Source organism: Thalassophryne amazonica, chromosome 13 (assembly GCF_902500255.1).
Source record: "Thalassophryne amazonica chromosome 13, fThaAma1.1, whole genome shotgun sequence".
Classification (NCBI taxonomy): Eukaryota; Metazoa; Chordata; class Actinopteri; order Batrachoidiformes; family Batrachoididae; genus Thalassophryne; species Thalassophryne amazonica.
Window position 1 is genome coordinate 25,165,867 of NC_047115.1, and position 20,666 is coordinate 25,186,532.

Sequence of the window (20,666 nt, forward strand, 5' to 3'; positions counted from 1 at the left end):
GTCCACCTGGTCGTTACTGTGAGTTTCTCTGTGAATTTTCAGACCTTTTGTCTGACTTAGTGCTTAGCTCAGATAAGATAATTATAGTGGGCGATTTTAACATCCACACAGATGCTGAGAATGACAGCCTCAACACTGCATTTAATCTATTATTAGACTCTATTGGCTTTGCTCAAAAAGTAATGAGTCCACCCACCACTTTAATCATATCTTAGATCTTGTTCTGACTTATGGTATGGAAATAGAAGACTTAACAGTATTCCCTGAAAACTCCCTTCTGTCTGATCATTTCTTAATAACATTTACATTTACTCTGATGGACTACCCAGCAGTGGGGAATAAGTTTCATTACACTAGAAGTCTTTCAGAAAGCGCTGTAACTAGGTTAAGGATATGATTCCTTCTTTTGTTCTCTAATGCCATATAACAACACAGTGCAGAGTAGCTACCTAAACTCTGTAAGGGAGATAGAGTATCTCGTCAATAGTTTTACATCCTCATTGAAGACAACTTTGGATGCTGTAGCTCCTCTGAAAAAGAGAGCTTTAAATCAGAAGTGTCTGACTCCGTGGTATAACTCACAAACTCGTAGCTTAAAGCAGATAACCCGTAAGTTGGAGAGGAAATGGCGTCTCACTAATTTAGAAGATCTTCACTTAGCCTGGAAAAAGAGTCTGTTGCTCTATAAAAAAAAAGCCCTCCGTAAAGCTAGGACATCTTTCTACTCATCACTAATTGAAGAAAATAAGAACAACCCCAGGTTTCTTTTCAGCACTGTAGCCAGGCTGACAAAGAGTCAGAGCTCTATTGAGCTGAGTATTCCATTAACTTTAACTAGTAATGACTTCATGACTTTCTTTGCTAACAAAATTTTAACTATTAGAGAAAAAATTACTCATAACCATCCCAAAGACGTATCATTATCTTTGGCTGCTTTCAGTGATGCCGGTATTTGGTTAGACTCTTTCTCTCCGATTGTTCTGTCTGAGTTATTTTCATTAGTTACTTCATCCAAAACCATCAACATGTTTATTAGACCCCATTCCTACCAGGCTGCTCAAGGAAGCCCTACCATTATTTAATGCTTCGATCTTAAATATGATCAATCTATCTTTGTTAGTTGGCTATGTACCACAGGCTTTTAAGGTGGCAGTAATTAAACCATTACTTAAAAAGCCATCACTTGACCCAGCTATCTTAGCTAATTATAGGCCATCTCCAACCTTCCTTTTCTCTCAAAAATTCTTGAAAGGGTAGTTGTAAAACAGCTAACTGATCATCTGCAGAGGAATGGTCTATTTGAAGAGTTTCAGTCAGGTTTTAGAATTCATCATAGTACAGAAACAGCATTAGTGAAGGTTACAAATGATCTTCTTATGGCCTCGGACAGTGGACTCATCTCTGTGCTTGTTCTGTTAGACCTCAGTGCTGCTTTTGATACTGTTGACCATAAAATTTTATTACAGAGATTAGAGCATGCCATAGGTATTAAAGGCACTGCGCTGCGGTGGTTTGAATCATATTTGGTCTAATAGATTACAATTTGTTCATGTAAATGGGGAATCTTCTTCACAGACTAAAGTTAATTATGGAGTTCCACAAGGTTCTGTGCTAGGACCAATTTTATTCACTTTATATACGCTTCCCTTAGGCAGTATTATTAGACGGTATTGCTTAAATTTTCATTGTTACGCAGATGATACCCAGCTTTATCTATCCATGAAGCCAGAGGACACACACCAATTAGCTAAACTGCAGGATTGTCTTACAGACATAAAGACATGGATGACCTCTAATTTCCTGCTTTTAAACTCAGATAAAACTGAAGTTATTGTACTTGGCCCACAAATCTTAGAAACATGGTGTCTAACCAGATCCTTACTGTGGATGGCATTACCCTGACCTCTAGTAATACTGTGAGAAATCTTGGAGTCATTTTTGATCAGGATATGTCATTCAAAGCGCATATTAAACAAATATGTAGGACTGCTTTTTTGCATTTACGCAATATCTCTAAAATCAGAAAGGTCTTGTCTCAGAGTGATGCTGAAAAACTAATTCATGCATTTATTTCCTCTAGGCTGGACTATTGTAATTCATTATTATCAGGTTGTCCTAAAAGTTCCCTAAAAAGCCTTCAGTTAATTCAAAATGCTGCAGCTAGAGTACTGACGGGGACTAGAAGGAGAGAGCATATCTCACCCATATTGGCCTCTCTTCATTGGCTTCCTGTTAATTCTAGAATAGAATTTAAAATTCTTCTTCTTACTTATAAGGTTTTGAATAATCAGGTCCCATCTTATCTTAGGGACCTCATAGTACCATATCACCCCAATAGAGCGCTTCGCTCTCAGACTGCAGGCTTACTTGTAGTTCCTAGGGTTTGTAAGAGTAGAATGGGAGGCAGAGCCTTCAATCAATCAATCAATCAATTTTTTTTTTTTATATAGCGCCAAATCACAACAAACAGTTGCCCCAAGGCGCTTTATATTGTAAGGCAAGGCCATACAATAATGATGTAAAACCCCAACGGTCAAAAACGCCCCCTGTGAGCAAGCACTTGGCTACAGTGGGAAGGAAAAACTCCCTTTTAACAGGAAGAAACCTCCAGCAGAACCAGGCTCAGGGAGGGGCAGTCTTCTGCTGGGGCTGGTTGGGGCTGAGGGAGAGAACCAGGAAAAAGACATGCTGTGGAGGGGAGCAGAGATCGATCACTAATGATTAAATGCAGAGTGGTGCATACAGAGCAAAAAGAGAAAGAACAGTGCATCATGGGAACCCCCCAGCAGTCTACGTCTATAGCAGCATAACTAAGGGATGGTTCAGGGTCACCTGATCCAGCCCTAACTATAAGCTTTAGCAAAAAGGAAAGTTTTAAGCCTAATCTTAAAAGTAGAGAGGGTGTCTGTCTCCCTGATCTGAATTGGGAGCTGGTTCCACAGGAGAGGAGCCTGAAAGCTGAAGGCTCTGCCTCCCATTCTACTCTTACAAACCCTAGGAACTACAAGTAAGCCTGCAGTCTGAGAGCAAAGCGCTCTATTGGGGTGATATGGTACTACGAGGTCCCTAAGATAAGATGGGACCTGATTATTCAAAACCTTATAAGTAAGAAGAAGAATTTTAAATTCTATTCTAGAATTAACAGGAAGCCAATGAAGAGAGGCCAATATGGGTGAGATATGCTCTCTCCTTCTAGTCCCCGTCAGCACTCTAGCTGCAGCATTTTGAATTAACTGAAGGCTTTTTAGGGAACTTTTAGGACAACCTGATAATAATGAATTACAATAGTCCCAGCCTAGAGGAAATAAATGCATGAATTAGTTTTTCAGCATCACTCTGAGACAAGACCTTTTGATTTTAGAGATATTGCGTAAATGCAAAAAAGCAGTCCTACATATTTGTTTAATATGCGCTTTGAATGACATATCCTGATCAAAAATGACTCCAAGATTTCTCACAGTATTACTAGAGGTCAGGGTAATGCCATCCAGAGTAAGGATCTGGTTAGACACCATGTTTCTAAGATTTGTGGGGCCAAGAACAATAACTTCAGTTTTATCTGAGTTTAAAAGCAGGAAATTAGAGGTCATCCATGTCTTTATGTCTGTAAGACAATCCTGCAGTTTAGCTAATTGGTGTGTGTCCTCTGGCTTCATGGATAGATAAAGCTGGGTATCATCTGCGTAACAATGAAAATTTAAGCAATACCGTCTAATAATACTGCCTAAGGGAAGCATATATAAAGTGAATAAAATTGGTCCTAGCACAGAACCTTGTGGAACTCCATAATTAACTTTAGTCTGTGAAGAAGATTCCCCATTTACATGAACAAATTGTAATCTATTAGACAAATATGATTCAAACCACCGCAGCGCAGTGCCTTTAATACCTATGGCATGCTCTAATCTCTGTAATAAAATTTTATGGTCAACAGTATCAAAAGCAGCACTGAGGTCTAACAGAACAAGCACAGAGATGAGTCCACTGTCCGAGTCCATAAGAGATCATTTGTAACCTTCACTAATGCTGTTTCTGTACTATGATGAATTCTAAAACCTGACTGAAACTCTTCAAATAGACCATTCCTCTGCAGATGATCAGTTAGCTGTTTACAACTACCCTTTCAAGAATTTTTGAGAGAAAAGGAAGGTTGGAGATTGGCCTATAATTAGCTAAGATAGCTGGGTCCAAGTGATGGCTTTTTAAGTAATGGTTTAATTACTGCCACCTTAAAAGCCTGTGGTACATAGCCAACTAACAAAGATAGATTGATCATATTTAAGATCGAGCATTAAATAATGGTAGGGCTTCCTTGAGCAGCCTGGTAGGAATGGGGTCTAATAAACATGTTGATGGTTTGGATGAAGTAACTAATGAGAATAACTCAGACAGAACAATCGGAGAGAAAGAGTCTAACCAAATACCGGCATCACTGAAAGCAGCCAAAGATAACGATACGTCTTTGGATGGTTATGAGTAATTTTTTCTCTAATAGTTAAAATTTTGTTAGCAAAGAAAGTCATGAACTCATTACTAGTTAAAGATAATGGAATACTCAGCCTCAATAGAGCTCTGACTCTTTGTCAGCCTGGCTACAGTGCTGAAAAGAAACCTGGGTTGTTCTTATTTTCTTCAATTAGTGATGAGTAGAAAGATGTCCTAGCTTTACGGAGGGCTTTTTTATAGAGCAACAGACTCTTTTTCCAGGCTAAGTGAAGATCTTCTAAATTAGTGAGACGCCATTTCCTCTCCAACTTACGGGTTATCTGCTTTAAGCTACGAGTTTGAGAGTTATACCATGGAGTCAGACACTTCTGATTTAAAGCTCTCTTTTTCAGAGGAGCTACAGCATCCAAAGTTGTCTTCAATGAGGATGTAAAACTATTGACGAGATACTCTATCTCCCTTACAGAGTTTAGGTAGCTACTCTGCACTGTGTTGTTATATGGCATTAGAGAACATAAAGAAGGAATCATATCCTTAAACCTAGTTACAGCGCTTTCTGAAAGACTTCTAGTGTAATGAAACTTATTCCCTACTGCTGGGTAGTCCATCAGAGTAAATGTAAATGTTATTAAAAATGATCAGACAGAAGGGAGTTTTCAGGGAATACTGTTAAGTCTTCTATTTCCATACCATAAGTCAGAACAAGATCTAAGATATGATTAAAGTGGTGGGTGGACTCATTTACATTTGAGCCAAAGCCAATTGAGTCTAATAATAGATTAAATGCAGTGTTGAGGCTGTCATTCTCAGCATCTGTGTGGATGTTAAAATCGCCCACTATAATTACCTTCAGCTTTTCAGGCTCCTCTCCTGTGGAACCAGCTCCCAATTCAGATCAGGGAGACAGACACCCTCTCTACTTTTAAGATTAGGCTTAAAACTGTTGTGTGTGGGCCGCTGAAGAGGAGGTACTGCTGGCCCATCACCACCAGAGGGCGCCCTGCCTGGAGTGCGGGCTCCAGGCACCAGAGGGCGCCGCCGCCTGATGAGAGCAGCCAGGATGACAGCTGTCACCATTACTGGACACAGCTGACTTACACTCAGTACGGAGGTATATCAGCAGTGACAGCGTCTCCACCTCAGTGCCGAGATATCAACCTTGAGTTTAAGGTAATCACCTCTGCAACAGATACTGTATCTTTGTGACAATACATTATAAACTTTTCAGGACAGCGAAGGCCAAGTGTTCGGATAAGTACTCACCTTCCTGCTTCAGTGTGACAAGAGGTGGAGGCGGCTTTGCCCCTCTCATCTACTGGGTGCGGTCGCATCCCAACCTGTGTGTTTGTGTTCTTTCCCGCCAGCAGTACCGGATCGACTAGGCAGAGGCAGTGGCCACCTGGGAATTCGGGACTTGGCGGTTCCAGTACTTCTGGGTTTCGGTGGCAGAGGAGATCTGGGTGGTCCGGTTCAACTAGACGGACGTCTCCTACTTCGGGCCTGCCCACAAGACCACCAGCAATTTCGGCTTACAAATTGCTACTTGTTGTATCAGTTGTGCGATTTTCACAACAGTAAAACTTGGTTCTTACTTTTCCTCCATTGTCCGTATCATATTGCGCCCCCTGTTGTGGGTCCGTGTACCTACACTTTCACAACAAAAACTTTCCTTTTTGCTAAAGCTTATAGTTAGGGCTGGATCAGGTGACCCTGAACCATCCTTAGTTATGCTGCTATAAGACGTAGACTGCTGGGGGTTCCCATGATGCACTGTTTCTTTCTCTTTTGCTCTGTATGCACCACTCTGCATTTAATCATTAGTGATCGATCTCTGCTCCCTCCACAGCATGTCTTTTTCCTGGTTCCTCTCCCTCAGCCCCAACCAGTCCCAGCAGAAGACTGCCCCTCCCTGAGCCTGGTTCTGCTGGACGTTTCTTCCTGTTAAAAGGGAGTTTTTCCTTTCCACTGTAGCCAAGTGCTTGCTCACAGGGGGTCGTTTTGACCGTTGGGGTTTTACATAATTATTGTATGGCCTTGCCTTACAATATAAAGCGCCTTGGGGCAACTGTTTGTTGTGATTTGGCGCTATATAAAAAAATTGATTGAATTGATTGATTGATGTCTGGCCGAGTGTACAATTCCACGGCTCCTCAATAGACACACGGAGGAGAGAGCCCTTGCCTGTGACGTGCTTTCACAGGGGATGTCTCCGTCCCGTCCTGGATTTGGGGGATATTTCTGTTTTTACACTCGTCCACACCCCCAGCCCAACCTCTCCAAGCTCAAGCAGCCAGTCAAGGAACTGTATCTTTTATCCCTCTTCTATGTGGCTTCATTTTGGATGGTTGGAGATTACAGCCTGAGTACAAGGGCCCCCAGGAGACACCCCCTGTCTACACCTCTGCTAAAATCTTATTTTGCTTTCAGATGACGAAAATACAGCATCTTGCAGCTCAGTGTGTGTGTGTGTGTGTGTGTGTGTGTGTGTGTGTGGGTGTGGGTGTGGTGTGTGGGGGTGTGGTGGGGGGAGGGGTGCTTCTCTGAGCTGTGTCACTATGGCTCCAACATAAAAACAGCAGACACCGCCTACAGCAGACTGGAATCTTCTCGTAGTAGCTGCTGCTGTCTGTGTGTGTGAGAATCTGCACGTAGCGTCCAGACTTCAAGAAGTTCCAGCAGCACAGGGAGGAGAAGAGAAGATCCATCGCCACGGAGCAGCTGAAACTTTTACGCAAAACGTCAGGATGCGCCCGTTGAGGTAAATATTAACCAACTCTCCGGCCACATTCGTGTTCGATAACCTTATTAAACACGTTTCTCGTCTTCACATGTGGTTGTCAATCAGTCTGCATCTGGCGAACTTTTTTATTATTATTATTTATTTAATCATTTTTGCCTATTTTTTCCACTTTCAGATTTAGCTTATGGTAGCTAGCAAAAAGGAACAGACTGAGTAGCTCGACTGGACGAAGGTTCCAGCCGCACATAAAAAATATCTATATTAAAGATTAAAGTTGACGAGTATCTAAAGCTGTGTCTTAATGAAAATAATTTCCCTGTGTTTAAATTTAGGACTTTGCTTTCAGGGCTCTTAACAGCTGCAGTTCTGTGTGGAATAAACTACTTTTATTCCGTTTAAAGGGTCATTCTGGGGTTATGCGTGTGTGCGCGAGGACGTGGCAGTCCTCCATCCACACAGATGATTTCTCTCACAGGACAAAGTCTTATATAGTGATATAGTTTTAAAAAGTGCAGTAATTCATATTCCACCTGAATATTCCTCATTTGGGAGGATCATACTCAGGTTTTGGATCTCTTATCACGAGAATGGATCAACTTAATGCTTCTGGTATGTATATAAATAAGATTAAAGGATTAACTGAGGGCAATTAAGGTCTGTATGGGAACACTGATGTCTGATATTCCCGTACAAACCGAGCAAGCGAGGTTAACATTCGTATTCTTAGGTTAGTTTTTGTTTCTAATCAGCTAGCGGATAGCTATCATTGCCTGCAACGATGCGATTTATACACCAAGCTGACCTGAAATGAACCATTCTACAATAATTGACTTTATTGACGAGTCTGACCCCTTTGAAAAGTGACCATATTACATGTATTGTATTGAGCTCTGCTGTGTTTTCATTTGCCAAAAATGGCCACCAGAGGACGCTCAGTGTAAAGTCTACGCCAACCCTTTATATACAAACACGCAAACTTACAGTATCGCCCAAATATGAAAGCTGGTGACAGCTCGTAGTCAGACCTTGTTCACTGCACCTCCACGAAGAACGGTCATTAACCTGGTTGGAAATCAGCCAGAGTGCACGTAACCTCACAGCCATATAATAAAAAGATAACGTTATTTATTCCGAAGGAAGTTATTTTGCCAAAGTATTGACCAGTAAACAGTACAATTTTTTTTAACAATATGTATAACACATTTATATTAAATGACTGGAAGGCATTTGAAAAGATGTTCAATAGTATTGCACATAACACTGAGTAACTGAATAACTGTTCATTATGGATTCATCCTGCAGAAGGGGGAGGAATTATACAGTCTGATTGCCACAGGTAGGAAAGACCTGTGGCGTTCTAGTGGTCTCAGTCTATGGCTGAAGGCTCTGGTATGCTGGGGGTGGGAGGTGTTGTCCTGGATGCTGAGCAGGTTCCTCAACATCCTCCTGTCTGACACCTCCAACACATAAGTAGAAGGGCACTCAGGACAGTGTGAAAAAGTATTTTCTTTTCTGTTTTTGAGAGAGGTAGATGGATATCTACCCAGCAGTTCATTCTTGGCGCACTTAAATATGTGGTTCCATGGAGTATATGATCTGAACAAACTGACTATTTGAGGAGCAGATAGTAACAGGTTAAAGCGGCAGGTTCCAGACCAGTTCATTTCCTGGTAAGATGGGAAAGCACTTGTCTAAGGTCCTTAATACCCTAGTTGTTCCTGATGGGCAAGTGAACACCTTGCATGGTAGTGAACATGGTGATATATGAATGCGAGGCATCTTTGTTAAGTGGTTTTGAGCATCTGCAATCAAATATAAAAGCTCAATTTTGAAATACAGTCATCATAATTATTATTATTTTAATTTTTGACTAAGAAATCAGCAGTCAGTCAGCAGACACATGTTGAAAAAAGTTGAAATATGTCAAAAAAAAATTGCCACTTATTGAAGGACTTTTCAGAATGACCTCTTGCAGTATATTTAATCTTAAGAAGCTTTTGAAAACGCAGAATATCCATGAGCCACTAAGAGATGCAATCCATTTTATTCTGCTCTCTTGAAACTGAACGCCATTTTTGAAAGGGCATTGCGTTGTTCTTGAAACAAGAGTCTAAACTTGATGTCTCTGTTGCCTCTTGCCCTTGCAAATTCCTTTCTCTTAAATGATTCAGGATTAGGGTTTAATTTATTTGCAGTTCATAATAAGATTGGAAATTTGAATAATGTTTCCACATCCAGTCCACAGCTTTGCACACTTGTAAAAAGTCTTGCACGGCTGCAGAATTTTGTCTAGTTCCAGAATACTTAATTTCGCATACTACATGGAACATGCACATTCCTGCATTTCAAGGTTGAATGGTTGGAGATGCATCTGTCTACCTCTCATAATTTAATAATGAAAAAGAAAATTTAACTGTAGTCTAAAAATTGATTATACTTAAACTATTGATGTTGTGTGCTAAGTTTTTCTTTAATGTTGTGGATTGTACAGTTTCCCCTTATCACCGTCACCAATATACATGTTCACAGAGTGGGTAAGGTCTGGAGTCCAGACCTTTTTTTACTTATCAGACCACTATACCACCACTATAATTTTATTTATTAGCCTTGGGAGATTCATGCAGGGGTGGTGGCCAAGTGGTTAATGCGCTTGGTTTCAGTTCAGAAGGCTCTGGGTTCAAATCCCACCCCTGCCACATTTCTCCATGTAATGTGGAGTTGCGTCAGGAAGGGCATCCGGCGTAAAACCTGTGCCAATTCAACATGCAGATCCAACTTGGATTTGCTGTGGCGACCCCGAGTGCAAACAAGGGAGCAGCCGAAGGGACTTACTAGCCTTGGGAGATTCATATTATGACATTGCCAATATGATCAAAATTCACATTGTATAGAAAAATTTAATAAAAAGTTTTCCTCAAGCGGAAAATTTTGAAAGAACAGATGGCCTTGAACTACTTATGGCAGCGACCCATACAGTTTGTGATATCATCGTCATAGATCACGTCCCAACTTGCGTGAGGGATGCTGGGAAGCACACGGTGAAAGCCAGTCAGAATAGAGATGTACAGTGATCTCTGCTGTCTGGTCTCTCTCTGGCTATTAATCCAAGATGGTGGCAAATGCTCCAAAACTGCTGTGTTTTTGTATAAATTGAACATGTTTCTCATATATTATGTAACAGTGAGAAATAAACAAAGAAAAAACACTGATTTTTTTTTTTTAAACCAGATAACACCCCTGAAGTGATTTACGAGATATTTCACGGATGTCAGCGTGCACACTGTGTGTATGTATTACAAGTAGGGTTGTGTATCGAGAACCGGTTCTTTTCGGGTATCGTTAAGAATTGATTTGATCCACCGATATCAGTAGCCTTTTGCTTAATGATTCCCTTATTGGTCCTTCAGTGCGGCCGTTGTTTTTGAGTGTGTAATCAACCGCTTTTGCAGTGCGACTCTAGTTGAAGCGTGAACCAATGAAGCAGTGCTTCTATCCGCTGGCTTGTTGGTTCTTTGATTCGCTGCTCTTCAGAAGTAGCAAGTCCTCTTCTTAACCCCTCTCAAAGCCATTAAAATATGTTAATCGTGATCACGTTTGTGGTGGATTAAAGTCACTAACTGGGGCTCTTGTCTTGTTGCAGTCAAGAATAAGAATCGTCCTTCGTTCCGTTGGCACAACTCCAAACTCTGCGCGGCTCTCTGCCGAGACAGAGTCCAGTCAGAATTAATAACTTCAAAACGAATTGCTGCTTTAAATAAAATGACACCTCTTTCCAGACACTGTGATACAGACAATAATCTACAATCCACTAAAATGTTTTTTTTCCCTCCCAAAATGAAATGCCCTGCATTCTTTATGAATTACATCCTGACGTGCAGCCCAGCTGGCTGCAAGAACTCAGCTCAGATGTATGGAAAGACATTCATGCCAATAATGTCTGAAAGGAAATGGTTTTGACAAAAACTACAGATTTTGTTTATTTCTGTCCAGAGATCAAGGATCCAACATGTAGAGTTTATTATGCCCAGAGTGTTGGGGAAAGTGTAGTGACACGGACCCACAACAGGGGCGTAAATGAAACGGACAATGGAAGAAGTCAAATTATAACACTTTACTGGTGTGAATGTCACAACCAAACACAGCAGAATCAGAATGTGCAACAGTCATTAATAAAGGTGTCGTGTGGGCAGGCTCGACGATAGGAGACGCCGTCAGGAAACGAACCGGAACCACACGATTCCACCGCCACCTGAACCCGAGGAATACTGGAGCCGCCAAGTCCCGGAGTCCCAGGTGGCCACCTCTCCGGCGTGTCGATCTGGTACTGCTGGGCAGAAAGCAAAAGACAGTCAAAGGGTGGGTGTGTGAACACCCAGTAACATGGTGGGAATGCCACTCCACCTCTCACTCAACACGTTGCAGTGGTCTCAGAGGAAAAGGAGTGCCGTCATGCACAGCCTCCACCAAACGACCGGTTCTCCTGCAAACACTCACAATCACAGATTTATAAATCTCAAAAAAAAGGCTGAGAGTATTACCTCCAAAATGAAGATGATATCTCGGCAGTTTGGTGGAGGTGTCTTCCTGCTTTTATACCAGATGTATGGATTAGTGACAGCTGTCACAGATGATGGTGACAGCTGTCACCACGGCTTGTTTCCTGAGGCGGCAGCGCCCTCTCGTGCCTGAAGCCCCGCGCTTCAGGCAGGGCGCCCTTCTGGTGGTGGGCCAGCAGTACCTCCTCTTCTGGCGGCCCACCACACAGGACCCCCCCCGCTCAACGGGCGCCTCCTTGTGCCCGACGCAGGCGTGTCCGGTGGCGACGATAGAAATCGGTCAGGAGGGTCCGGGTCCAGGATGAAGCTCCTCTTCACGCAGGAGCGTCTTTTTCGGGGCCCATACCCCTCCCAGTCCACCAATACTACGGGAAACCCCCGGCCATGCGGCGGCGGACTTCAAGAGCCGGCGAACTGTCCAAGACGGCTCCCCGTCTTGATAATACGGGCAGGAGCGGCGCTGGAACCGGGTGCACAGAGGCGGCGAGGTGCGATGCGGCTTTTATCCTGGAGACATGAAAGACCGGAAGTGGATCCGCAGTGAGGCCGGGAGTTGGAGCCTCGTGCATGGTCTTTAGCCCTCGGCCGGGCCCTGCAACAAGGCCGAACCGGAGGTCAGGGGCGCCACACCCGACGGCAATCTCCGCAGGTGGGCCTGGACCGAGGTCACACCGACCTCTCTCCTCCACCAAAGAAACAAAGGGGGCTGGTACCCCAGACACACCTCGAACGGGGAGAGGCCGGGTGGCAGAGGACACCGGGCTGTTATGAGCGTACTCGATCCAGGCCAGATGTTCACTCCAAGCCGTCGAGTGTGCGGAGGTCGTGCACCTGAGGGCCTGCTCCAACTCCTGGTTGGCCCGTTCGACCTGTCCGTTAGTCTGCGGGTGATACCCAGACGAGAGGCTTACAGTGGCCCCCAGTTCCCGGCAGAAACTTCTCCACACCGGCGAGGAGAACTGGGGACCGCGAACCGAAACGATGTCTGTTGGTATCCCGATGCAGCCGACAACATTGTGGACGAGGAGATCCGCCGTCTCCTGGGCCGACGGGAGCTTCGGGAGGGCCACGAGTGGGCCGCCTTGGAGAAACGGTCCACTATCGTGAGTATGGTGGTGTGTTCCCCGGGACGGCGGGAGGCCCGTGACAAAATCCAGACCGATGTGAGACCAGGGGCGGTGAGGCACAGGAGGTGGCTGTAGAGAGTCCCTGTGCCTTCTGTGGTCAGCCTTGCCCCTTGCGCAGGTGGTGCAGGGCCTGGATGTAAGGCCCGACATCAGTCTACAGGGACGCCCACCAGAACAGCGCTGCCGACTACTGCCACGGTCCGACGCACCCCTGGTTGGCAGGATAGTTTGTGGACCCGTGACAGAAGTCCAGGACGGCACCCTGGCCTCTGGTGGGACGTATAGTCTGTTCTTCGGGTCCTGTTCCCGGGATCCGGGCATCCGTCCAGGGCCTCCCGGACGGTCGTCTCCACGTCCCAGGTCAGAGCAGCCACGATAGTGGACTCCGGGAGAATGGTTTCCGGGTGGATCCGACAGCATCGGTCTTGACTTCCGGTTCATGCACACCGGGACAGGGCAGCCGATCTTTGGTTTTTGGTCCCGGGGCGGTAGTTGATCCTGAAGTCAAAACGGCCGAAAAACAGTGACCAGGCGGGCTTGCCTGGGGTTCAGTCGCTTGGCGGTCCTGATATACTCCAGGTTCCGGTGGTCAGTGAAAACCGTGAAAGGCACCGACGCTCCCTCCAGCAGGTGTCTCCACTCCTCAAGGGCCTCTTTCACCGCAAGGAGCTCTCGATTGCCCACGTCATAGTTCCGCTCTGCTGGGGTCAACCTGCGGGAAAAATAGGCACACGGGTGAAGAACCTTATCGGTTTCTCCGCTCTGGGATAGCACGGCTCCTATCCCTGAGTCAGAGGCGTCCACTTCAACCACAAACTGGCGACCAGGATCGGGCTGCACCAAGACCGGTGCAGTCGAGAACCGGCGTTTCAACTCCCTAAACGCGGCTTCGCACCGATCCGACCAGGTGAAGGGAACTTTTGGTGAGGTCAGGGCCATCAGGGGGCTAACAACCTGACTAAACCCCTTAATGAACCTCCTGTAGAAATTTGCGAAGCCGAGGAACTGTTGCAGCTTCCTACGGCTTGTAGGTTGGGGCCAGTCTCTCACCGCTGCGACCTTGGCCGGATCCGGGGCGACGGAGTTGGAGGAGATGATAAACCCCAGGAAGGACAAAGAAGTGCGGTGAAACTCACACTTCTCGCCCTTCACAAACAACCGGTTCTCCAACAACCGCTGCAGGACCTGACGTACATGCCGTACATGGGTCTCAGGGTCCGGAGAAAAGATGAGTATATCATCCAGATATACGAAGACGAATCGGTGCAGGAAGTCCCGCAAGACGTCATTAACCAAAGCTTGGAATGTCGCGGGGGCGTTAGTGAGGCCGAACGGCATGACCAGGTACTCAAAATGACCTAACGGGGTGTTAAATGCCGTCTTCCATTCGTCTCCCTTCCGGATCGAACTAGGTGGTATGCGTTCCTAAGATCCAACTTTGTGAAGATTTTGGCTCCATGCAGGGGGGTGAACACTGAATCCAACAAAGGCAACGGGTATCGGTTGCGAACCGTGATCTCGTTCAGCCCCCGATAATCAATGCATGGACGAAGACCTCCATCTTTTTTCCCACAAAAAGAAACCCGCTCCCATCGGAGAGGTGGAGTTACGGATCAGCCCGGCAGCTAAGGAGTCCCGGATGTAGGTCTCCATCGATTCGCGCTCAGGTCGGGAGAGGTTGTACAGCCTGCTGGACGGGAACTCCACGCCTGGCAACAAATCGATGGCACAATCATATGGACGGTGCGGAGGAAGAGTGAGTGCCCGATCCTTGCTAAAAACGTCAGCAAGATCGTGGTACTCAACCGGCACCGCCGACAGATGGGGGGGTACTTGGACCTGCTCCTTAGCCTGGGAACCGGGAGGAACCGAGGATCCCAAACACCTCCGATGGCAGGTTTCGCTCCACTGTACCACCACCCCGGACGGCCAATCAATCCGGGGATTGTGTTTCAACATCCAGGGGAACCCCAGAATCACACAGGAGGTAGAAGGAGTCAAATTATAACACTTTACTGGTGTGAATGTCACAACCAAACACAGCAGAATCAGAATGTGCAACAGTCAATTAATAAAGGTGTCGTGTGGGCAGGCTCGACGATAGGAGACGCCCGTCAGGAAACGAACCGGAACCACACGATTTCCACCGCCACCTGAACCCGAGGAATACTGGAGCCGCCAAGTCCCGGAGTCCCCAGGTGGCCACCTCTCCGGCGTGTCGGATCTGGTACTGCTGGCAGAAAGCAAAAGACAGTCAAAGGGTGGGTGTGTGAACACCCAGTAACAATGGTGGGAATGCCACCTCCACCTCTCACTCAACACGTTGCAGTGGTCTCAGAGGAAAAGGAGCGCCGTCATGCACAGCCTCCACCAAAACGACCGGTTCTCCTGCAAACACTCACAATCACAGATTTATAAATCTCAAAAAAAAGGCTGAGAGTAGTACCTCCAAATGAAGATGATATCTCGGCAGTTTGGTGGAGGTGTCTTCCTGCTTTTATACCAGATGTATGGATTAGTGACAGCTGTCACAGATGATGGGTGACAGCTGTCACCACGGCTTGTTCCTGAGGCGGCAGCGCCCTCTTGTGCCTGAAGCCCGCACTTCAGGCAGGGCGCCTTCTGGTGGTGGGCCAGCAGTACCTCCTCTTCTGGCGGCCCACACAACACAGAGTTTAAGGATCCAGTGACCAATTTCATCTTTATGTACTTTAAGACTCAATAAACTGTTGTTGACATAGAAAACCTGTAAAAGCCTACTTTTAGTACACAGAAAATTCACAAGAAGTATTGATAAGTGGAATCGATAAGGAATCGGATTGCTAAGTGGAATCGATAATAGTATCTGTATCGATAAAATCTTATCAATACCCATCCCTAATTACAAGAGCTCAAAGGTAACTTCTGGCCTTTTCGAAAGCTCATGGACACACATGTACAAACTCCTACTGATGGTGTTAAAAGGAAAAATAAAATATTCATTATGGAATTCCCCTCAGGTAGATATGTTCTCTTCATTAAAATGAAGAGAAGAAAGAAAACAAGTTTTAAGTTTAGTGAAATTGATTTTCTTGATAGTCTCCCTATAGCAGCTCTCATGAGGGCATTGTAGCTAATTTGTTGGTTTGTAGTTCTGTAGTAGGGACTCTTTGAATTAAAATGGAATTTCAGTAATTGGTTTTAGTTTAATGCAAAACTGAGCAGTTGACTTCGTCTGAAGTAACCCCATAACCATTCTGGCGACTTAAATGTGAATCCATATTTTCCATTGTCCTTGAGGCAGAGTTTTGAATCAGTCTAGACTTGTAGCCTGTTGTCATGAAAGGCGTTACACATGATTGATGCCAGACGTTTCCTTTGCCATGAGGCATGCATAGTGCTTTCCTTTGGTTGCAAGTGCTGCACTGAATAGTGCTGTTCACTTTAGCTCGCAAATGTGCCACTTGGTTCGCATTTGTAGTGATTTTATAAAAATAAGACTGGGTTCAAGTAAGTCATGATCTTTTAATGCAGATTTGAGTCTGTGTATAGATGCAAGATTTAGATAACTGTGTGATAATATAGTATTTACAGTATTTCTGTTGTTTGCTTGTCAGTTTTGTTGATGCAGAGCTGAATCCAAACCAATCCAACCGGAATTGACAAACAAATTACAATAAGAAAATTTTGAATATTTAAGGCAGGAATAGCCACACGTGACTATCGTCTTAATACTGGTGACGTTTAAATGTCCAAATGTGTTTTCACCCCCCCCTTCAATTAAATGGTAGAATTTTCTGTGTGCAGACACACATTGTGGCATTTTCTCCAGCCACAGTTTCCTGTGGTGTTCTAATTCCCTTCTGTTTGAGTAGAAAAAAAAAATCACAGTGGACTTCTTATAGCTAAACGCTGCAACAGGCTGTGGTGGTTCCAGATCTAAAACCGGGACACAGAAATGGCAACCGCAGAGTTACATTTAGTTTTGTGTGGGGCGAGAGTCTGCAGTTTTCAAAGCTTTAAAGAAATCTTGCAAGTCAGGGCTACATTTGTGTGTATACATTTTACTTTTGTGGTAAAGGGGTGGGCTTTTATGACTTTGCTTCTGCCCACACCCTTTTGGGTCACACAGGTACACTGTTAAATTGCCATTTATGAGTTTTTTGTTATTGTTGAGTCTGTATCTGATAATTCACATTCACATTTTCACTTCAAGGCTGTGATTAATAATTTTTCTTTACGTTTATCTACCACCACACACTGGCCACTTGAAAGTTCATGGACTCTCCCATTGAGCTGTGTTAGTTGCAACCTGTGAGGGGAATTGATCTGCCCCCACTCCTCCAAACAGCGCAGAGTCTGTTTTCTTTATTAGGTGAAGACTTTCTTCTGCGTTGTGGAGTCTACCGTTTTTTGTTGCATAAGGCAGGAAGTGTCATCAACTCAAATGGCTTCACTTAGGACGATGTTGTGTAAATGATTGTTAGAATTATGTTGTTGCTGAAATTTATCTGCTGAAATGGTGGCAAAGTCACTGCATCCACCACATTACAGAACCACTGTGGGTTGTGGATTGAAGCCATCCAGCTAGACATACGAGTACAGTCCATCCCCGCATCTCGAAATAACTATATACATCTGATTTGAGATTATGTATGTGTAACAGTTGTAGTATTGTTTGGGCTCTAATATACATCAGTCTGACCAGTGGCACTCACTTCAACCTGATGAAGACGTTGGAGCGGTTCTTCTTCCTCAACATCTTCAAACCCCAGGTGCAACATGCCCAGGATTGTCTTCAGTTTGCATATCAGGCAGGTGTTGGTGTGGAGGATGCCATCCTCTACTTGCGACAAGTCCACTCGCACCTGGATATCGGAAACAGCACAGATGAGAATTCTCTTCCTGGAATTCTCGAGGGCCTTCAACACCATCCAGGCCCTTCTGCTCCAGACAAACTGAACAGGATCGACGGGACCTCCCTGCCTGCCACTTGGATCTCCAGCTACCTCACCGACATGCCGCAGTATATTCAGACTGAGGGACACCACGTCTGACACGGTGATCAGCAGCACCGGAGCACCTCAGGGCACAGTGCAGGCCCTTCTTCTCTTCACCCTGTACACCTCTGACTTCTGCAATAACTCTGAGCTGTGTCACATCCAGAAATTCGCAGATGACACAGCCATTGTTGGATGCATGAGGGAGACAGAGAGGAGGAGTACAGGAGCCTAGTGAAGGACTTTGCTGCCTTGTGCCACACAAACCATCTACAGCTCAACACCTCAAAGACAATGGAGCTGGCCATTGACTTGGGAAGTCACTTCATTTATTTTATTTACATAGCGCCAAATCACAACAAAGCTGCCGCAAGGCACGTCACATAAGTAAGGTCTAACCTAACCCATCCCTGAGCAAGCACATAAGCGACAGTGGTAAGGAAACACTCTCTCTGATAATTTGAAGACGAAAACCTCAAGCAGACCAGACTCAAATGGGAATGACCCTCTGCTTTCGCCATGCTAGCGGCACAGTGTCAGAGTCCATGCTGATGTACAGGGCGGAGGCTTGCAGAAGAAGATGCCCACTCCCACTTCCTGGATGGAGCCACACCTCAAACAGAGAGAAAAAAATAACAGAATCAGGCGGCAGAAAGACAACAAATAAGGTATAATTTGGCAGCATTAAGCAACAAGAAAAACAGAAGAAATACTAAGGTGAATCACCGCCACTAGCCCTAAGCTCACTAAAAGCCCCAGACTTCATATAAAGTTGAGGCCGCGGCCCACTCTCTTTACTAATAAAATTAATTTAAAAGGGTAGAAAGCATACAACCCCTGGCAAAAAAGTATGGAATCACCGGCCTCGGAGGATGTTCATTCAGTTGTTTAATTTTGTAGAAAAAAAGCAGATCACAGACATGACACAAAACTAAAGTCATTTCAAATGGCAACCTTTCTGGCTTTAAGAAACACTATAAGAAATCAGAAAAAAAAATTGTGGCAGTCCGTAACGGTTCCTTTTTAGACCAAGCAGAGGGAAAAAAATATGAAATCACTCAATTCTGAGGAAAAAAAATTATGGAATCATGAAAAACAAAAGAACGCTCCAACACATCAGTAGTATTTTGTTGCACCACCTCTGGCTTTTATAACAGCTTGCAGTCTCTGAGGCATGGACTTAATGAGTGACAAACAGTGCTCTTCGTCAATCTGGCGCCAACTTTCTCTGATTGCTGTTGCCGAATCAGCTTTGCAGGTTGGAGCCTTGTTATTGAACCATATTCTTCAACTTCCACCAAAGATTTTCAATTGGATTAAAGATCCGGACTATTTGCAGGCCATGACATTGACCCTATGTGTCTTTTTGCAAGGAATGTTTTCAGTTTTTGCTCTATGGCAAGATGCATTATCATCTTGAAAAATGATTTCATCATCCCCAAACATCCTTTCAATTGATGGGATAAGAAAAGCGTCCAAAATATCAACGTAAACTTGTGTGTTTATTGATGATGTAATGACAGCCATCTCCCCAGTGCCTTTACCTGACATGCAGCCCCATATCATCAATGACTGTGGAAATTTACAGGTTCTCTTCAGGCAGTCATCTTTATAAATCTCATTGGAACGGCACCAAACAAAAGTTCCAGCATCATCACCTTGCCCAATGCAGATTCGAGATTCATCACTGAATATGACTTTCATCCAGTCATCCACAGTCCACGATTGCTTTTCCTTAGCCCATTGTAACCTTGTTTTTTCTGTTTAGGTGTTAATGATGGCTTTCATTTAGCTTTTCTGTATGTAAATCCCATTTCCTTTAGGCGGTTTCTTACAGTTCGGTCACAGGCGTTGACTCCAGTTTCCTCCAATTTGTTCCTCATTTGTTTTGTTGTGCATTTTCGATTTTTGAGACATATTGCTTTAAGTTTTCTGTCTTGACGCTTTGATGTCTTTCTTGGTCTACCAGTATGTTTGCCTTTAACAACCTTCCCATGTGTTTGTATTTGGTCCAGAGTTTAGACACAGCTGACTGTGAACAACCAACATCTTTTGCAACATTGCGTGATGATTTACCCTTTTTTAAGAGTTTGATAATCCTCTCCTTTGTTTCAATTGACATCTCTCGTGTTGGAGCCATGATTCATGTCAGTCCACTTGGTGCAACAGCTCTCCAAGGTGTGATCACTCCTTTTTAGATGCAGACTAACGAGCAGATCTGATTTGATGCAGGTGTTAGTTTTGGGGATGAAAATTTACAGGGTGATTCCATAATTTATTCCTCAGAATTGAGTGAGTCCATATTTTTTTCCCTCTGCTTGGTCTAAAAAAGTAACTGTTACTGACTGCCACAATTTTTTTTTCTTGATTTCTTATAGTGTTTCTTAAAGCCAGAAAGTTGCCATTTGAAATGACTTTAGTTTTGTGTCATGTCTGTGATCTGCTTTTTTTCTACAAAATTAAACAACTGAATGAACATCCTCCGAGGCCGGTGATTCCATAATTTTTGCCAGGGGTTGTAGTAACATACTATGCTAGCCATACGAAAGAGAAAATAAGTGCGTCTTAAGTCTGGACTTGAAAGCCTTTATAGAATCTGACTGTTTTATCACAGAGCTTTCTCTTTATTTAGAGAATGCTTTGTGACCCAGAGACCATTTATTCACCCTAGAGACACAAAGTAGCCCTGCACCCTGAGAACGCAGCGCCCGGGCTGGTACGTAGGATGGTCAGCTAAGTAGGGAGGTGCTAGTCCATGAATAATCCAGACCAAGTCCGTGACTAGTTCTGATGGAGGAAGCTGAGGTGGAGGCTGTGG

At 44.4% G+C, this 20,666-nt stretch overlaps 1 protein-coding gene across 1 annotated transcript in view; it reads left to right on the forward strand.

Moving 5' to 3' along the window:
• The first annotated feature begins 6,956 nt into the window (after nucleotides 1-6,956).
• LOC117523648 (prolyl 4-hydroxylase subunit alpha-1-like) overlaps nucleotides 6,957-20,666 on the forward strand; it is a 77,433-nt gene continuing 63,723 nt past the window's right edge. Inside the window, exon 1 of the mRNA XM_034185221.1 lies at nucleotides 6,957-7,204. Within this exon, the coding sequence (XP_034041112.1) occupies nucleotides 7,191-7,204 (14 nt within the window). The 5' untranslated portion in view covers nucleotides 6,957-7,190. The remainder of the gene's footprint in view (nucleotides 7,205-20,666) is intronic.